Genomic DNA, 19,856 nt, shown 5'->3' on the forward strand with positions numbered 1-19,856 from the left:
TGTCTGCCTTCCAGCCAGCACCTCTGGCCAATGCACAATCCCAGGTGGGCTGAATGGATTGCTCTGGGAGGACTCCGACGAGTCCCCGCCATGAGGCGGAGTCAAATGCAGCCTCGGAGGCATGACAATCGGTTGAACAGAATAGTCGATTGAAATCTCATTCAGTTCGATTGTGTTTTTTATGGCTTTCTTTTATTTTGCTTTATCTCCCTGTCTTCCTCAATTTCCACTAACGAAGAACCTGGAGAGTATAGAAACAGGAGACACAATAACTACCAGACTTACGACCAACCCTTTCCAGCGATGAAGCTTCTCGATTGCCTCACGAAGCAGGTCGTTGACTTTGTGCAGAACGTGCCGCGCTATGCAATCCTCTCCCATACGTGGGAGGCCGGGGAACTGACCTTTGCGCTCGTCAGCCAAGCCAAAGACACACTGCGCAAGGGCAAGTCCTGTGACGTGACCAGGCGCCAGGGCTGGCTCAAGGTCAATTGGGCATGCGAGCAGGCCTTGAAGGACAACATCTACTATCTCTGGGTCGACACGGTCTGCATCGACAAAAGCTCGTCCGCAGAGCTGTCCGAGGCCATCAATTCCATGTATGCCTACTATCGCAAGGCCGCCGTTTGCTATGTGTACCTCTACGACGTCTGCAGAGGCGTCAGCCTCTTGTCGACGCCGGGGCATGGCGCCTGCAGCTCGGACCGCGTCGTGCCGTTCGACAAGAGCCGCTGGTTTTTGCGCGGCTGGACGCTGCAAGAGCTGATTGCTCCGCAGAACATGTTCTTTTTCGACCACCATTGGAACGAGATCACCACCAAGACGAACGCGCTCGCCTTGCTCGCCCACGTCACGGGCATCGACGAGTTTGTGCTCGGCGGCGGCAATCTGCGACTCGTCAGCATTGCCCGCATCATGTCGTGGGCCGCACGGCGCACAACCACCCGACAAGAAGACATGGCTTACTCGCTGTTGGGTCTCTTCGGCATCTCCATGCCGATGCTGTACGGAGAGGGCAGCGAAGCGTTCCTCCGGCTGCAGAAGCTGCTGATTGAGACATACAACGACCAGACGGTGTTTGCCTGGGAGTTCCCGCCGGACAACAAACTGGAATGGGACGGCGTGCTGGCACCGTCCCCGCACGTGTTCCTTCACTCGGCAAACATGTCCCCGACGGAGTACCGCTTTGCATCAGCCAAGATGTCGTGGCACGTCAAGCCCACGGAGGTGACGAGCCGGGGCGTCTTTTTCAACTCCTGTGTCCACTCTACGAAAACAAAGTATGAACTTCCGAGTCTTCAGGCCACCATCATGCTTGGCTGCGTGGATATGGCACTCAAGGGGTCGATGCAGCCGGCGAGCTTGGTCACCATTGACGTCGAGTTTACCGACAACAGCCGCCAGCGTTGCATTCGCAGACGCAACACGCCGCTGCGCATGCGGTGTGGCCGTACTCTGTCCGAAGTGCACGATGTGTACGCCAAAGCATCGGGCTCCTACGCCACACTGAACCGCACTGCCGACCAGTTCTGCGTGGTGCAAATCTGCACGCTGCCCAAGTGGCCACCGGGGCATTCGTACACACGTGTCTTTCCGACGACAGCTGCGCACGATCAGCCGCCCGGTCTGCATGTGGTGGTTCCTGACTGTTCATTTATTGTCTACCGAGAAGACTCGCGTCGGCGTGCTGTCAGCGACAACGACATCCAACACAAAACACACCATATTGTCATCTACCTCGCCCACGAATCCCACCTGGGTATCGCCTCCGAGTTCGATGAGCTGCTTGCCTCGTCGGGCACAACCCCCAACGGCTTGGTCCTGGCCGTGCGCTCGTATGAAGGATACACAGCTGTCCAAAAAAGCATCGCGGCGAAGGGGACGGATTTAAAGGTGGGGGAACTGTCGTCTCGAGCGATCGAGTTCCAGCAGTCGGGTGTCCGGCTCAACGCACACCTCAGCGTATCCGACACGGACGGGTCATACTGCCTCGACCTCTTTGCGAACACCTCTACCGCTGGTGCTGAGGTCACGTACTCACGGCTGAAAGACTGGCGCGGCCTGCCGGAGCCGTGAAGCGTCGCGCACAGGAAGGCTCTCCAGTGTGCGCGTGGCTAGGTGGAGGTGATCGCCGAGGCTGGACAGCATGTGCAGGAGCTCACTGCGGGCCTCGTCGCGTCCGGCTACGCCCTGTAAGACACGGCTTGTGGGCACCATTGGCACCGGCGGCAGCGACCGTGGTGCGGTGTCGCCACGATCAAAGGCTTGTGCATCCAGCGTGCTGAGGGTCGCAGGTGTGTCAAACTCAAACGGTGCCTCATCTTCAACGTACTCGCCGTCGGATCCGTTCCCCGTCGCATCATAGAGGTCGATCAGACTGTCGGTCGATACGCGGTTGATTTGGTTGCCTTCGTTGGTGGCGGTGTGCCTCTCCATCCTGCTTTTCATGCCAGCCATCTGGACCTGGCCCTTGATCGGCGATGTGGACGCCACCGGAAATGTCCAGTCTTGTGTCCGGTGGCGCATCGCATTCAGTGAGGTTCGATTGGCGCCGGCTTCTCTACCACTCGGGCGAATCGTGTCTTGGTCAGACGTATCCATGGCGGTAGTATCCGTCCTCGATGTGTCTTCTGCCACAATGGAGAGGTCGAGGTCAATCAAGGACTCGCGGTCTGGCTCTCGTCCTGGCTCGTTCGAGTAGCTGCGCAGTGGCAGGTCGGACACGCGGCCTGTCGAAGGCGGCAAAGGCTTGGAGTCGAGGACCAGAGCCGGCGGCGGGCGTCGTCCGTAGGTGGCACGGGCTTTGTCGCGGTAGCTCGTGAGCGTGTTTGGGTCAAACACGCCTTGGAGTGGGACCTGTGGAAGCGCTCGGCCCAGCTGCGGCGGCCGTCGACGAAGACGCGACTGCGGCGGAAGCTCTGGAGGCGGCATCTGGGGCAGCGGGGGCAGAGGCTTTGGTGTGGGCGGCAGCGATGGACTCTTGTCGAGAGAGATGCCATAGGCTTCATACACGGCGAGGGTATTGGCTTCATAGTCGAGCGAAAATGCGTCACCATCGTCATCGTCGTCGTCGTCTTCGTCGTCGCCAAAGTCCCATGCCGGGAGACTAGCGGTCGGACTTGCGTCAGCCACCCCTTTCGCACCACCCGCTGAGAACAACGACACGCGACCACCACCACGGGCCTGCCAGAGCCGATAGGCTGACAGCAGCGCCGACAGAGACGTCGTTGGATGCGAAACAGCTGTACCTGCAATGTATCGCATTTGCTGCACCTGCTCAATCGAGGGCCGTTGTGTCGGGTCGTGCACCATACAAGCGGCAACAAGCTCCTTGAGACCGTCCGAGTACTGGTTGCCGACAAGACGCGGACAGTTCTGCTCAAGATACGACCCAAACGTCGAGAGGTCAAAGTTCCCGCCACCGGCGCCGGCGAGAGTCCGCGTGGCATTGGGCGGCAGACCGGTGGCGACCTCGTACGCCATGGAGCCAAACGCCCAGATGTCGACCTCGGTCCCGTACTGGACATCGGCACGGAACAGCTCTGGCGCCATCCAGTGCAGCGTGCCCGTGACGGTGCGCCGCTTGTCGACGGCGGTCTCGACGAACCCGGCGACGCCAAAATCGCACAGCTGGACCCGGGAGGGTGTGTCTGCTTCGCCCCGCGTCTCTGATTCCGAAAGGTCGGCCACCAACACGTTGGCGCACTTGATGTCGCGGTGGATGATGCCCTGGCCGTGCACCCAGTACAGCGCCTCGGCGGCCTCGCGCAGGATGGGCACAATCCACTTTTCCGGCAAATGGCCCGTCGGCCGCATCAGCGTGGCCACGCTGCCGCCGCCGCAGTACTCGGTGACCATCCACACGGTGGGGCCGACGAGCAGCGAGTCCAGCACGGTGTTGATGTTGCGTGCGCCGCTGGTGCCCAGCAGCTGCAGCGTGCGGATCTCCTTCAGGACGTCGGCAAAGGTGTCGACCACGGCCGTGGGGGCCGCCTGTAGCGTCTGGGCCGTCTGTCCCGGCGCATTGATGTTGATGTCACTCGCACCGCCCGAGTCGTCGGCCGCCGCGGCGTCGCCCTCTTCGATGCTGATGATCTTGACGGCCACCACGCCGTCGGTCTTGGCGGACGTCGCTCGGAAGACGCGGCCGAACGTACCCTTGCCGATGAGCTCGGTCAGGACATAGGGGGGCGGGTCCCGGCCGGCAGCCATGCAGTCGCGTACGACAGCGGCCTGGGTGCGGCGGGCCTCGTCGATGGCCTTGTCCTGGGTCTGTGATGGCAGTGCCGGCATGGCCAGGCTGCGTCGACGGTCCATGGACGCCGTGTGAGCAACGTTGGAGAACGTGTAGTATGCAATGTCTTGTCGTAGTTGAGAAACGTGTACGGCATTTGCGTGGCACCGTTTGCCACTCGATTCGGCCGTGTCAATTGTTGTGATATGTGCAATTTTAATGGGAATTTTTACCATGCTCTCCTCCCCATATGACCTTTTTGTTCATTTCTATACCTTTTCCTATGACTTTTTCCATGACTTTGTTACTATGATTATTATCCCCGTTTTGGCCGATTTTCCCGCGTGTTTTGAATGTCTGTTTCGGGTAGATACATTTTGGGTCTTTATTTTCTGGCAGTTGACGATTGTCTGGGCTGTTTCGTGTCATGCTACAGCCGGGATGCTGGGAGAAGGCGACATTGGTCATGGATAAATGATCGTGCCGGTAGAATTCATGTCACTTCTACCAGTAACAGTCGCGGGGACTGAAAGTTTGTATTGTTCAAAAAGTAAAAAAGTAAAAAAAAAAAAAAAAAAAAAAAAAAAAAAACGAAAAAGAAATGGAAACTGCAAATCAAATCCAAAACTAACATGGATCCAGGTGAAGAGGTGAAGCAACATTGTCGAAACCCAACATTGCCTCTCTTACACTTCTCTTCCCACCCTGGCTACCTGTCACTCCTTGCCATGGCCAGGCAGCTCAGTGAGCCCTCGGACAAGTTAGTAACATGGTCTCGTAGACTTGGATCAGCAAACAACCATCGTCGCGCGTCGTCCCAAATGACAGCCGTCGGTGTCCTCTGCCACCGTGTCCTTGACGGCACACGTGCTGGCCTCCGCCGCCGTCTGGGTCGTGACGCCATCCGTGGTAGCTTGCGTACATGAACTGTAAATGAAGGGTTGGAGAGATAGAATAAAGGTTGCTTGATAGTCGACGGGAGGACACGAAAGAAAAAAGAAACAAGACACAGACGGAGGAAAAGAGAACAAAGTGATGGAAAAGTGTCCGGAAAGTGTCGTCTCAATTAATGCCAAGTCTCGGCCAACACGGCGGCGGACGCGTGCAATATCGTCGTTCGTGGGCATCTCAGTTGCCTCTCGGCAAATATGTGACTTTATGCTATCGTTGCAAGTCTGTCTGTGTTTGGATTGTTTTCAGCTTTGCCGTGACTTGTCAGATTTGTTTTGGCGGCTTTACCGATTTCATCAATTAGATTTGTTCGTCGATCGATGACACAAAATAGGAAGGGCAGCTCACTTTGAAGACGTATCGTAGAAACGAAAAGGAGACTGTAATATTCAAGTTCACCATGGCTCATAATAGAGAGAGAAAGACATCAGACTCTTCTGTAATCTGTCTGCGAGAAATAAAAATAATCAATCAAAAAAATATGGTGTTAGTTTATGTATTTTGTCTCCAATTTATCAACAACAACAGAAAAAGATCCACACAGACTATTTTCCGGAAAAGGAGAGAGTAAGCAAATCATGAGAGCATTGTTGACATAATACCGAGGAGAGAGCGATGGCAATATGAATAGAAAAGAAGAGGGAGTCGAAATAAATCATGTCGCTCTCGTGATCACAATGGCTCTCGTGCTTGCAAACCACCCATGGGATCCACTTGTAGCTCTCCTACTGTTTGCCCGTCTCCAAAACGGATATAAACGCCCTCTCTCTCCTCTTCCCTCGACCTTCTTTTCCTCTCTGTTTTTTCTTTTCCTCTCTCTAGCCATCTCCTTCTTATATTTGCTTTCCCTTATCCTACTCCCACCTCTGGCACTTTGTTTTCATCATCTCACCATGCCATCGACAACTCTACCTACCCGCAGAAATGCATGTGGTGTGCAGTCTGCCTTTGGGTTGACCAATCCCCGTTGGCTACGGAATGAATACCTCTGCGTCATAAACAAATGGTGCTCGTACGGCAGACTGCATCACGACGAGAGAGATGTGTCATGAGACTGGGGACCCATCGGGCCTTGGTATGTTGCAAGACGGGTGCCGGGGGTCATTGTCTCCTACACATCTGCGGCGGTTCACTGCATACTAACGTCGACAGACCAACAAATCTATTGCCAAGATGGAGGATGAACGCTGAGGGTTGTCACGAGATGTCAGCGCTGTGAGAAGAATCACTATTCTTGCGAAGAGACGCCGAGGTTGATGGTGGCAAACGTGCGCGCTGCGCCGCGGTCCATGTATATCCTCACATGCCCATTATGCGTGCCCCTTTTTGCGTCTCTTACGTCGTGCTGACTGTCAGTTTTAGGCGCGAAGGGTCATCCTTTGATCATGCATCGAAGAAGAAGAAACGCCGTCAAGAGAAAACTTTGGGTTGCACTTGAGCATCTGAACGGTGGCTTCAATGTCAACATGACGCCACTCCATGTGGCAGTTCAGATGCATGTCCTTGAAGACTGGCGTGACAGACGAACAGTACGTATTTTCGCTGTATCACGTCGACAGTTCTCCACGACACTTTCATCCATCGAGACGCTGCTGACCGAATCCTCCTTCTCATGAAGTCGGGGAAAACAGATATGACCGACAAGGCCATGTCAAGACTAACGAGGATCTTTGGCTTGGTCTTGGTCGGGAAACAGAAAGGTTATCGAGTTCCAATGCAGCGAACGGCAGAGGCCATGGAAAGGACGGCCGACGCAAAATACCACGCGGGCCAATACCAGTCCATCGCTCGGACGGATGACCGTGGATGGTGGAGTCCAGAAATGTCTGGGATGCGATGAAGTGAGAAGAGCCTGATTGCGTATCGAATCGGTCGCGGTCAAGTTGAGTCTGGACGACTGACAGTAGCTTCATGGAGCTGCTCGAACCCCAATGGTTGTGCCGTAGGGATTCGTGCAGAATGCCTGGTACAGTGGACGTCTGGTACCAAGTCACCAGAACGTGAAAAAAAGGGCAGTGCTGCTTCGGTGGCTTCGCCCAGTTTGAAAGCGACGAAAGTACATGTGCTTGTCAACGACGAGTGGCCTGTGCTGGATGATGTGGTTAGGGGACGTGCGCCTGCGTACAGTCGAGTTCTGGTGATAGCAACGGGTGGCAGGTTTGCAAAACTGAGAAAACGCTGCCAAGTCTCTGCCATTTCTACCCTGGCAACATCCACAGTCCACTGCATCAACGGTTTGGAGCGAAACGCCACGCCACACCATTATATCAACGAGACGTTGGTTGTCACCATGCTGATGTCGTCTGCCGTACGCGGCGTAGACAGAAGCGGTGGGGACTCTGTCTTAGTTTTTTTTTTTTTTTTTTTTTTTTTTTTTTTTTTTTTTCGAATGATTGAGATAATGATCTCGCGGATCTTATAACGTCACTGCCAATGGTAGACAGAGATGCCCGTCGGTGGGACATGGACTGGAACGACCACTTTGCGCCACGTCAAAGTGTGTGGCCGGTAAAGGCGTTTTTGCAAAATCACCAAACGAAAACGCGGGATTCGTCAGTATGTCGTGATGAGACGTGTTCACGCGAGAGACATGGAGGTCCGACATTCTTGAGCGTTATGTATGAAGGACATGGACGCTTGTTCACTCCACGAACACTTTGACGTAATGACAGAATCCAGCAAAGTGGCACACATGTGCACATCTCTCCGGGCTTTGTCGATGGAAAGAATGAAGAATATATGACACTGGAGTTGCAGTTGCGCAATGTCCACAAGTGCCTGTGGCTTGAAGTGTGGAAAGTCAACATTGCCAACTGGAACGAAGACGGGTCGATTGTATGTGGCAGACCAACCAACGTCATCCGGTCTCGAGCATAGCCTCTCTTCGACGTATTGGGAAACCCACATGCAGACGAACGAGAGCTGCGGACTATGTGGTGAGAAGACTTTCCCTGCCTCTCAAACCATGAGCTGTGTCGTTCAGTCTTTCTAACATTCTTCTGCAGGTGGGAAGTCGAGGCGGTCGAATAGAATCTGGACTCGTCGCCAATCACCTACACTGTTGGCGACATTGGTTGATGTCTTGGCTCTTCTGACCAGGAGAGAATGGTAAAGACAAATGCCCGACAGCTGTGTGTGGTCTCACAGACCCGTACAGCCTGATCAGAGTCACCTTGAAGAGCCCTTTGATAAGACGATCCAATTCTGTTGTTGGCCTTCCGGCATGGCAGGACAGCCAGTGTGCTGTTGAAAAAGCTTGGCATCGAATGTCACTGAGCGTGAAACATGTCGAGTCCACAGCCGAGCGGATGCCGTGGGTGTCTCGTTGACTCGTGGACAAAGAATGAGACAACGCAAACCCCAGACCTGCAAGGACTGTCCAAGGAATGTCTCTGGTGTTGGCATCTGAATTGATGCCCTCCTTGCAAGAGGAGAAATCTGTTGATGCAGTTGTGACCGATGCCGCCTCCCACAATGAAGTATGGTCAACGTGTTGGAGGCAAACGTTGACGATATGACAAGGCCCGCGAGCTGGCGCGACTCTATGGCAAGATCCCGCAAATATCGACAAGCGTACAAGTCAATGCCGGTGCGTTGAACACTGATCGTCCGGACGTGGACTATTTCAAAGCCATGTTGACTCCGTTGTACATGTTTGAAATGGAAGTTACCCTTTTCGCGACAAGCAATGCTTGGGCAGTGCTGATGGCAGATGGTTGATGGTCCGGTGCTTGAAAGCTTTCACACTTTGTTCCTTATTTTTGACGAGGAAGATGGTTGCAAGTCGCCCACAAAGAAACCGTTGTCAGCATGTCAAGGTTGGATTCATGGTTAATGGTTAATGGTGGATGGTTGATTGTACAGTCCTCGTGCGACATGGGCAACCGCCGTGTTAGAAGTGGCACGGTAGGACCTTTTCATGCACCCGTACCACGTACGGCGTCTCCTCCTTAGGTTACTGCCTTGCCTGGAAGTTTTTATATTCTTTTTCTTCCACCACGGCTAGGTGTTGCACCATATGACGCAGTAAATCACATAAATCAATAGGAACTAAAAATACAGCCTGCTCTACATTCTACTTGACTATATTGTTCCATCTTTGCCTCCTCTACATACCACGAGCGTCTACAGCCTCGCCTTCCCAGCGTGAAGACGCTCCCAGTCGTCTCGCTTAAACGGCACATACGTGGTGCCCTTGCCGTGGCCGTCGATCCACATAATGACATCGCCCGCCGCCACCTTGTCCGGATCAACGCCCTCGTTCTTGAGTGGCATCTTGTCCTGCTTGTTGTTGTGTGTCGTCGAGGCTTCCTGGACGTGCCGCACAAACACGGGCACGGCGTACTTTGGGAGGTGCTTGCGGGCGTGCCTACGCAAATGTCAGTGATGCGATCACCCGGCATGGGGGGACAGGGGAGAGAGAAGAGAGACGTACGCCAAAAACTGCTGATGATTAAAGTCGGCTCGCTTGGCTGGGTCCAGGTGCAGTGCCACAGCACCCGCCTTGCCGTCGTGCCCCGGCAGCCCGACGCCGTAGACGTTGGCCTCGAGCACGCCGGGGAACTTGCCGAGCACCTCGCCGACCTCGGTGGTCGACACGTTCTCGCCCTTCCACCGGAAGGTGTCGCCCAGCCGGTCCATGAAGAACCAGCGCCCGTCGTCGTCGCGCCGCAGCGCATCGCCCGTGCGGTAGAAGCAGTCGCCCTTCCGGAACACATTGCGCTCCAGCTTCTTCTCGGTGGCCGCCTCGTTGCCCACGTAGCCGCCAAAGACACGCTCGCCGGGGATGCGGATGAGCACCTCGCCGCCCTGCGCGTAGGGCACCCGGTAAGCAAAGCCCGTGTCCGGATTACGCGCAATGTCGCCCGTCTCGGGATCAATGGCCACGGGGATGTACTCGTCGTTGTATCGCCAGCGCAGCAGCAGGCCGTGGTGGCCGACCGAGTGCTTGTGGAAGTCGCCGCGGCAGACGTTGTCGAGCGGGAAGACGCCCTCGGTGCTGTTGAAAAACTCGTGGATGCGCTCGATGCCGAACCGGTCACGGAACTTGTCCCAGACGTCGGGCCGCAGGCCGTTGCCAAAGATGGTGTGCACATTGTGGTTCTTGTCGTCGGGCGACGGCGGTGCCGCCAGCAGATAGCGGAGCGTCTCGCCGACGTACACGAACCAGGTGGCCCGCGAGTCGCGAATGTCCCGCCAGAAGCCGGACACGCTGAACTTGGGCGCAATGCACAGCGTCGTGCCGCACAGCACCTGCGCCATGGCATTGATGCCGCCCGTGCCGTGGTAGTAGGGCATGCACACGTAGTAGCGCTCGTTGGGGCGGTCGACCGGGTTGAGTCCTGTCAAGTTGCTGGCACCGTGGCCAAACATGGGTGCAATCGGGAGGTAGCACGCCTTGGGCAGGCCGGTCGTGCCGCTCGTATAGAACATGGACGACGGCCAGTGGGGTTGCACGCCCGCCCGCAGCTCGTCGCCCGGTCGCCGCGCATCTATGGCATACACTTCGGGGCGCGCGTCGGCCAAATCGACCACGCGGTAGCCCTGTGCGTCCAGGTCGGTCTGGACAGCAGCGATGCGTGCGTGGGCGTCGGGTGGCCCGTCGACAAGAATCAGCTTGGCTGCACTGATGCCCAGGCAGTGCAGCAGCGGCTTGTTCGTCAGGTGGAAGTTGATCATGGCCGGCGCAGCGCCAATGGCCAGCAGACCGAGCCATGCCGTGATAAAGTCGGGCGAGTTGATCATGAAGAAGGCCACGAGGTCGCCGGGCTGCACGCCCTGCTTGAGGAACCACTGGGCGTACTGGTTGGCGCGGTCGTACATCTCCTTGCGCGTGTAGCAGCCGTCGCGCGACCATATGGCCTCATGGTCGGGATTCTGGCGCGTGTTTTCTTCGATAAAGTAGTACGGCGAGAGCCGTTTCTCCTTGATGGCGCGGGCCATCATCTTGCCCAGGATGCGGCGGCCGCGGATGTACTGGATGTCTTTGCGGAGGTGGAAACGGGCCTCGAGGTAGGCCAGGCCGGCGGTGGTGGCCGCAGCTGCAGCCGCCGCCGTCGTTACTGGAAATCAAACAAAGCAAATGTTAGTGAGACGGCCGCGGAGAAGCTTGGTACAAAGTGAAAAAAGTGAAAAAAAAATGTCGTTCTGGCTGGTGAGACGCGAGGAACGTACCGAGTTCCATCTTTGCTGAACCGCGATGACTCCGCGTTAGTGAGGTGCCGTTAATAGTTCGATAGTATTAGTCAATCGTTTGCAGGGACGTTGGTGAGGTGAAGCTCGAGCTGTACGTCGAGATGGACGTTGGCGATAAAACAAAAACAAAAGAGCACCTTAGCAAAACACAAAAACGCAACGTCCAACGGCCAAAGAAATGATGGAACCGAATCCTTTTCTTATCCCTCCCAAACACACAGACGGCAGAGGCGCCTTGGCCGTGTATCGGGGTCCGCGGCTGTATTAAAAACAAAATGGGTGACCCAGTCGCCAGAAGAGATTCCCCTCATTGCAACGGCACCTCTGTCGCTGTGACACGACCAGGGTCCATCATTTTGGAAGCGTTGCTTCTGCTGCCTTGCCCGCTGGCAAATTTGCCGAGAACGACAAAGGAGCTTCTGCGTGCTTCCATGTCACTTTGTCCCTTGCGAGCATTCCCCGTGCATGTTCCCCAATATAGCCTCGTCGTCTGCCTCCCCTTCTGCGTCCTCTTTCTTGTCTGTCGTTGGCGGAGACAACTCATTGGCGGCTGCATTGGGCGGACTGTCCACTCTGCCAACGCTCGACTAACACATTTCCCCAGACAGAGGGGCTGAGCTAGGGAAGTAATGACGGGTTCAGTACGGAATAGGCAGTGGATTGATACAGCTAATGCGGAGTATTGTGACGAGCCGAAAGGTAAACCGGGCGTAGGAACGCGCGAGAAACGGCCATTGTCCACTGCCAGGCCCTTTTTGGCTGGTCGGCAATTGGAACCGCCATTTCGGCAAATGGGAGGCGGCCATATGAGGCTGCAGAATGGTTAAAGCTGGGCCAAAAAAGCTGCTCGAAGAGGTGAAAATGGCTGTGTTTCTTTCAAAAACATCGCCACACGTCGATAGACCGAGGTGTCGAGTGTTTACTCCCAAAACAGTGGTTTTGCTGAATCGTACCTTCCCTCGACAGCTGTCAATATGCTGCTGTTGTCACAACAGTATTAACAGGGGCATTTGTGTATTGTTGAGCACCGGCCTATAAGGGGCGTCGGCTTGTTCAAGCCGATGTCCCATTTTGTGGAGCCCGCTCTAGCCACAAATGCACGGCCGCATTATATTTGGATTATGTCATGTAGATGACATAATATATTAGTTAGCACATTTAGCGGAAGGGTTGGCGAGCCCTAGCTTTTCAAAGTGGGTCCCAACCCTGGCCAATTTTTTCCCAAATTTTCCTGGGCGGGCCCCTCTTCCCAATAGGCCGGCCCAGTGGAATTTTCAGACTTGGGAACGTCCGCTTCTCACGATCCGACTTTCTCTCCCTCGACAAACACTTCCCACGCCCAACGATCTCGACGACTCTATACCCCTTTCCTCCCCAAAACCCCAATATAACCTCTATCAAGATGGGTGGTGTTTCTGTTCGGGATGTCGATGTAGGTGTTTTCCCAGGATGAAGCAAGAAATGATGAAGCAGGAAGATTCCCAAAATCGAAGTCTCCCTCACGTCCGCGACCTCGACAATCGCAACCCAAACGCACAAAAATGGATCGACTGTTACGCAACTCCCTGGGCGGATGGCGGGAGTCTCTCTTCCTCTCTGAAACACGGGGAGGTGTGAGGTGCCGCCGTCACTTGTCCTTGAGACGGAGACACCGGAGCTCCTTATTCTCTCGTTCGCCTTGTCCTGAAAAGGAAGACGAGAGAGTCGGCCAGGCCCTGCGGACCAGCACGACATACAGTTCGATGCCATGAAAGAGACGGGCAACATACTCTGCTGGGCGACGTGGCGACCGTGGAAACATGGGACGGCCATGCGGCAGCAACGGGGCACATTCTGGAAACATTGTTTTGGAGCAGGCGTGAGGGAGTCGAAAGACTTCCTATGACGGAATATTTGCTAATTGGGTTTTCTTTTTTCTCCCTGGCTCTAGGCCCAGAAGTTCATCGTCGCCTACGCTGCTTTCCTGAAGCGCCAGGGCAAGCTCCCCATTCCTGGTAAGTGAAGCCAGAGCTTGACGTCGACAGCAAATGCACGCCCACAGGTACTAACGACTCCAGGCTGGGTCGACACGGTCAAGACGGGCCACGCCAAGGAGCTGCCTCCCCAGGACATTGACTGGTTCTACGTCCGCGCCGCCTCGGTTGCCCGCCACGTCTACCTCCGCAAGACGGTCGGTGTTGGCCGTCTCCGCAAGGTCCACGGCACCGCCAAGAACCGCGGCACCCGCCCCGGCAAGCACGTCAACGCCTCCGGCTCCGTCGACCGCAAGGTCCTGCAGTCGCTGGCCGCCATTGGCATCGTCGAGGTCGACGAGGAGAAGGGTGGCCGCCGCATCACCCAGGCCGGCCAGCGTGATTTGGACCGTATCGCCCAGACCACCGCCGAGGAGGAGGAGGAGGACGAGGACGAGGACGACGAGTAAACGTGTCGTTTCCTGGCCACAGTCTGAATCATGATGAAGATGAAATTAAAATAAAATAAAGGGGTCTGTTTGGAAGAGCGTTCTTTCGATATACGGGGGCTTATTTTTATAAGTCTCTAGTCCACTCTGTCTGAATCGGACAGGGTTTCGGCGCTATTGGGGGTCTCTTGTTTTGCGTGTTCTCCTATTGTTTCGTTGACCCAAACATCTTTCTTACCAATACCACACCAAAAAAAGAAAGAAAACTTGAAAAAGACAACAGAAGCGGTCCCTCTACTTTCTTGTCGTTCACCAGTGCTTGTACTCGTTCTTGTGCTTGTTCTTGTGCCCATCCTTTGTGCCTGTGTACTGTGTTCATTCGTTGAACTGATATGTTATAGTCTTGCTGTTTCGTTGGCAACTCACCGCAACAAGCAGCCAAAGCACTGCCTTCACGCAGACATCGGATGAAATTCACTATTCACTCCTGCTCCTGCCCCTAACGGCCTATTGCTCGCCGGCTGTCCGTGAAAACGCCGTTTGGGGTGTCCTGGTGACTTCGTCTCGTTACTTTCTTGTCACTTTATGGCTCGCTGCCCTTTTCGCCCAAACTCGCGCGCCTTTGTCACGCTTTTTTGACATCGCCAGGCATTGCATCTTTTTGAGCCTGCAACCCGACGACTATAATTCGACTCTTGTCTTTTTACCTGTCTTTTCATCTCTTTTCGTCTCCTTCTATACGGCTGTAAAGTATGGCTTATTTTATTGTCTTGTCTCCAACCAAAGAACATTCATAGACGACATTTGAGGCCCCTTCACTGACGCGTTTCTGAATTTTGACACTTAGGGATGACATGCACCAAGAAGGCCAACAAGGCCAAGACGCGCAGTGTCACGGACATTGCCCGAGAACATCGAAGTTCCAGCCGTGACATACCCAAGAAAAAATGCGGCCGCAAACAGAAAAAGAAGCTGGACATTGCCTTCGCCTGGCGGGATCGAGGCCGAACAATGGTGATTATGAACGAAATCGCCTCAGCTTCGACCGGCCTGCCTGCCACTGACAACGTCCAGGCCACCCCGGCCTGCCTTATTCCCACCGGCAGCAACAAACCGCTCAAGTTTTGCACCAGCGGCTGGCGACAGACTGCCGCGCCCTGCAGCACGAGTCTTGACGGCGCGCGGTGGACGCAGCTGGTCCGTGACTTTGCTCAGGCTGCCGAGTTCCAGCTCACCCTGAGCGTTCGTGACTCGCCCAAGTCGTCCGAACGCATTCCGGAGAACGATGGCCGCTACGATGCATGCCACGCGGAAAAGAAGGTGAGTCTTTGTTTCCGTCGCTGGTTTTTCTTCTTGTTCTTCTTTTTCATGTTCCTTCCTCTGTTCATTAACTGACTCACTATAATGTATTATCAGCTGGGCCTGTTTTTTCTCGCCCACCAGATGAGGTTTACAAAGACCGGGCTCGGTGAGGCTCTCAGCGGCAAGCTTCTCGAAGCAAAACTGCCTCTCTACCGCCGAAGTGCTCGCATTTACCTCGGGCACAAGCCCTGCAAGAGTTGTTGTATGTCGGACCTGACAGAGAAATCAATACACCACTTGTGATATCGATGTTTATTAACGCCACGTTGTAGCTGCCTTTCTGCGCCTCATTAAACGTCGTACCGGAATCGACGTCCGCGCTGTGCCGTGCCCTGTTCTCTCCGAGCACGCCCGCATCCGCACCTTCTTCGACGCTCCTGCGAACAACGCTGGGGCTTTCACATCCGGCCCCAAGAACAGTGACCTGAAGGACGGCAGGAGCAACGAGGGAGACCTCAGCGACAAGGGTGAAACGGAGGGTGTAGATGGCGGAAAGAGTGGCGATGATGGAGACGATGAGGCAGAAGACGATGACAACGACGATGACAGCGAAGATGACGACGCCGACGACGCCGACGACGATAACATCGTCATGATCGATGGGTACGATACCCTCGAAGCCGCCGAGGACGTCCTAGCTGGTTTCCCTCTCGGAAACGTCACTCGACCGCGCTACACCACACCCGTGTCCGGGCTCCACGAGCAAGAGGAGTCGCCCCATTCTGGGCAAGTGGCCGACCTGGACGAGGGTGAGCCCGAGGCCGAGGACGACGAGCCCGACCTGCCTGCCAGACAACCTGCTCCCACCGCGAATCTTTCCGTTCGAAGCTCTCCCTCGCCGTCGGTCAGCCTTGCGTCTGTGCTGGACTCGTCCGTCATTGACCGCCGCGACCGCTTCCCCGTCTACACCTCGCCGTCGCACCGAGGCGGCAGTGCCGCGCCTCCGTCGACGTGGGGGGCCCGTCACAAGCCGCCCATTACGCCGTGCCTCGAGGCACCCGACTTTGGCCAGCACACGGGTGACTACAGCAACAACAACGACAACGGGGGAGTGTCGTCTTCGTGGGTGGCCGCCAACCAACAGTCGTACTTTTTTGGGACCCCCAGTGCTCCCAGCATCATGAGTGAGAGCGGACCAGCCCAAGCAAGTGCTTTTGCCCATGCAAACACAGGCGGACGGGAACGCCAGGACCAGCAGCAAGGTCTGCTACCAGAGGCCTCACTGCAGCAACGTGCTCCGCGTTCTCGGTCAAACCTGGACATCCTCAGTGAGGCGGCTCGCCACGTTGAAGCCAACGCTCACCGTGCCGTCCGTGCCGTTGCAGGTGCCGGACAAGGTGCTGCCACTGCGAGCACTGCTACAGATACTCCCGGGATGGTGCACACTCACATTCGTCAGCGCCATCCGGCCATCGCCTCGCTTGACAGCAGCCGCGTGCACTCTATTTCAACCACCCGCCACAGCAACGCCCAGGCAAACCGGATGCCCATGTCTACCGCAATGCACTCCACCGCCTCTCGCGTCCCGGTCGTCGACCTGACCGGCGACACCGAGGACTACGCCGCCAGCACACGTCTACCTTTTGTCCGCGGCCTACACAATCCGTGGGTGCCGAGACGTGAGGCCCCACCGCCACCGCACCCTGTCCTGCAGCCGCCCCCTCGTCCTCGACAGCAGGTCCACGCCGAGCAGCAGCAGCAGCAGCAGCAGCAGCAGCCGGACGTCATACTCCTCTCCACCCGCCCCGCCACAACTGGCGGTGGCTGCACTGTGCGTGGTGAGCGGCGGCCTAGCACGCCCCGGCCGCCGATCTTGGCCAATGGTCGCCAGACCATCTTCAATTCCGGCCACGGCCCAAACGCCGCCACTGTGCCTGTTCCTGTGGTTTCTGTGCAGGACCAGCACAGCCGTCGTCGTCGTGGCGTGGCCTTGCCGGTGCGACGGGGTGGCCGTAGAGGTCGTGGCGGTCGTGGCTGTCGTGGCGGGCCGCCGTCGTCGACGGCTCGGCCGTTTCCTGACCTTTCGTCGTTTATGTACGGCGACGGCTCGGGTTGGGTGTGAAGGACAGGCACGAGAGGGCTCTCGCGACCGACAAGACCGACAAGAGGGAGATCAGAGAAGAGCATGAATGGCAAGGCCGTCCATTCTCGCCGAGGAGTGAGTGACTGAGGAGGAGTGACGTGCTCGACGGAGAGAGTTTGTTTTCTGAAACGATTTACGAGCCACGATGTGCCATACTTACGTTTCTGTGTGTCTTGCTTCTGTCTCTCATGGTTTGCTTTAGTTTTCCTTTTTCCTTTTTCCTTTTTCTTTTCTTTTCCGGACACCGAATTCTGCCGAATGAAACGACACATTACGGACATGGACAAGGATTTGTTTGCTTTTCAGGGAGTTGACATGGCGTTTTTCAATGGCAAACGAAATATGAGAGGAAAGGGAGGGCATGATATGGAGTGCAAGGACGAACGCATATGGACGGTTTTCACGAGATATGAAATGTCTTCTTCTTGTAAAAACACCAATTTGTCTCATGGACCGATTGAAGGCCACGTCACAGTATGCACGGAACTGGGAACAGGCTGAGCCAATAATCCAATGGGTTTGCTGTTTATCGTTCTATGAGAAATGCCGTGATAAAATCCAACATAAATACCTAGACGCCGGAATCAAACCATGGCAATGATGCGTTAGAAATAAATTACATGAGACAAAATACCCTTGATAGCACCGTCCTCTCGACCCAGAGAGGTTTTTCAAAAAAGGAAAAGATTCCGTAAGAATTGGCATATCCATGCCCCCAAGTCGCACGCTATGATTAGGAAAAGAACAAGGAAAAGCAATAGTACGCAGAGGGCCTACGCCCACTTGGCCAGCAGGGCCATGAGACCGACGCCGACCGAGACGCACAAAAACGCCAGCATCTGCACGCTGAGCTTGGCGTCGCGCATCTCCGGATTGAACATGAACTCGTGGGCGAGCAGCTCGACGAGCGCCGTGTAGACGAGAATGCCCGCGCTGACCGCGTCAAAGATGCCGTTGATGAGCTGCGCCAGGTCGGGACGGGAGTTGAGGCCCGCGTTGACGCCCAGGCCAATGGCGATGCCAATGGGGGTGGTCACGCCGTACCCCAAAGCCATGAGGTATCCCGTCCACGCCTTCCAGTTGGACGGCCAGGAGGCGACGGCGAGCCGCGATCCCAAACCCAGGCCCTCGAAGAACTGGTGGAAGGCGATGACGATCAACAAAACGCGAAGGTTGTCGGACCCGGCCAGACTCAGACCAATGAACAGCGAGTGGAAGATGACGCCAAACTCGAGGATAAGCAGCGAGACAATCTGGCTGCCATAGTTGGCGTGGGAGTCGCCGTTGACGTGTTCGTGGTCGTGGGCGAGGTGGTCTTCGTTGCCTGGTGGATAGTTGAGCTGTTTGGGGAGGCCGCCGCTGCGACTTTGCGTGCGGGTCGTCGCAGCGGCCAGGACGCTACCGTCGAGTGCGGTGCTGCCAGTGGCCGCGGCGTTGGCCTCCTTCTTGTTTTGCGAGGAGGCTGAATCGACCGATAAGCTGGTCGTGCCGGTCTCGAGGTCGGGTTCGTGGTTGGGGTCGCGGTCGCGCTCCAGGTTGGCTGTGGCATAGGCTGCGAGGCCGCTGAGCGCGCTGTTATTGACGCTTTGCCGCCACTCGGTCATACCGGGTGCGTTGTTGTTGTTATTGTTGTTGTTGCCGTTGGTGTTGGCGTTGTAGTTTACGCTACGGACGCTGTGCAGACTTGCGGCGCGACCAGAGGCAAGTTTTGCTTGGTCGTTGCTGTGGCCGTTGGTTTTCTTCGAAATGTCGCTGGACGCTGGAGCCGGGCTGCCGTGCGAGTGGGCTCCGCTCTCCGAGTGGCCAAAGCTAAAGTTGAAGCGCATCGCCATCAACTCAATGTAGAACATGACCATGATGGCAATCAGGCAAATGACATGGCCCCAGTCGTACTTGGGCAGAATGTTGGAGAGGCAGTCGTCCGACAGAGCCTCGACGGCGGGCGACAGCAGGTGCATAAACGCTGTGGCCAGGATGACGCCGCTGCCAAAGTACTTGCAAACAAAAAAGGCCATCTGGGACGACCTGGAGTTGGCCGAGGTGCGGGCGAGGACGATGGGCAGGAAGACGCCGAGCATGGAGCCGGCAAGGATGATAAAAACGGAGGCGATGCGGAGCCCCTTGTCCGAGAGGTCGGTGCCCCAGCCGGAGCACTGCGGGACAACATCGGCGGCAGTGTCCCGCTCGAGGACGTAGTGCCGCATGATGGGCAGGTAGGAATACTCACAAACGACGTGGCAGTCCTGGCTGGCGAGGGAGTGGTGGTATCTCTTCATGGTGTCAGTACTCTCCTCTCTACAATATAGGAATGAAAACAAGTGCATCGACAACGCAACAAAACGTCACGATCGATAATAACAACAATGATAAGGAACTCGGTCAAGATAAAGGAATATGTGTGTGACGCAAAGGTGGTGGGCAAGGCTGAGAACTCTAGATGGCCTTGCTTTGCCTGGCAAGGTAGCTGAGAACCCGGACGGTCACTCAGGGGAGACTTGGACAACTCGGGCAAGACGGGGGCATGGCCGTTCGTGTCGAGCGAGTCAGTCGGTCAGACAGACCACAGAGCCAGACACACCAAACACAGGGCCACATGTTCAGCCTCGTCGACCCGACACGTCACCCTGGCC

General features: G+C 55.9%; 5 protein-coding genes across 5 annotated transcripts; 2 read left to right on the forward strand and 3 right to left on the reverse strand.

The window, feature by feature from the left end:
- Positions 1-2,037: 2,037 nt before the first annotated feature.
- On the reverse strand, positions 2,038-4,317 carry SPBR_04733 (serine/threonineeeee-protein kinase; the record flags this gene model as incomplete). Its single annotated transcript, XM_040763010.1, has 1 exon — positions 2,038-4,317. The coding sequence occupies one exon, from the start codon at positions 4,315-4,317 to the stop codon at positions 2,038-2,040; it is 2,280 nt and encodes a 759-aa protein (XP_040615727.1).
- Positions 4,318-9,310: 4,993 nt separating this feature from the next.
- SPBR_04775 (very-long-chain acyl-CoA synthetase family protein (CefD1)) lies at positions 9,311-11,369 on the reverse strand (the record flags this gene model as incomplete). The annotated part of the gene is made up of 3 exons (XM_040763052.1): positions 9,311-9,554; positions 9,621-11,247; positions 11,360-11,369. 3 exons carry the CDS (start codon positions 11,367-11,369, stop codon positions 9,311-9,313), a joined length of 1,881 nt encoding a protein of 626 aa, XP_040615728.1.
- A 1,758-nt stretch (positions 11,370-13,127) lies between these two features.
- Positions 13,128-13,802, forward strand: SPBR_05309 (small subunit ribosomal protein S19e; the record flags this gene model as incomplete). The annotated part of the gene is made up of 3 exons (XM_040763586.1): positions 13,128-13,238; positions 13,311-13,374; positions 13,438-13,802. The coding sequence occupies 3 exons, from the start codon at positions 13,128-13,130 to the stop codon at positions 13,800-13,802; spliced, it is 540 nt and encodes a 179-aa protein (XP_040615729.1).
- An 828-nt stretch (positions 13,803-14,630) lies between these two features.
- SPBR_04686 (uncharacterized protein) lies at positions 14,631-17,205 on the forward strand (the record flags this gene model as incomplete). Its single annotated transcript, XM_040762963.1, has 3 exons — positions 14,631-15,101; positions 15,198-15,345; positions 15,416-17,205. 3 exons carry the CDS (start codon positions 14,631-14,633, stop codon positions 17,203-17,205), a joined length of 2,409 nt encoding a protein of 802 aa, XP_040615730.1.
- A 794-nt stretch (positions 17,206-17,999) lies between these two features.
- SPBR_04962 (plasma membrane low affinity zinc ion transporter) lies at positions 18,000-19,502 on the reverse strand (the record flags this gene model as incomplete). Its single annotated transcript, XM_040763239.1, has 1 exon — positions 18,000-19,502. One exon carries the CDS (start codon positions 19,500-19,502, stop codon positions 18,000-18,002), a length of 1,503 nt encoding a protein of 500 aa, XP_040615731.1.
- Positions 19,503-19,856: the final 354 nt, after the last annotated feature.

This window comes from Sporothrix brasiliensis (genome assembly GCF_000820605.1).
Source record: "Sporothrix brasiliensis 5110 chromosome Unknown Cont21, whole genome shotgun sequence".
Lineage (NCBI taxonomy): Eukaryota > Fungi > Ascomycota > Sordariomycetes > Ophiostomatales > Ophiostomataceae > Sporothrix > Sporothrix brasiliensis.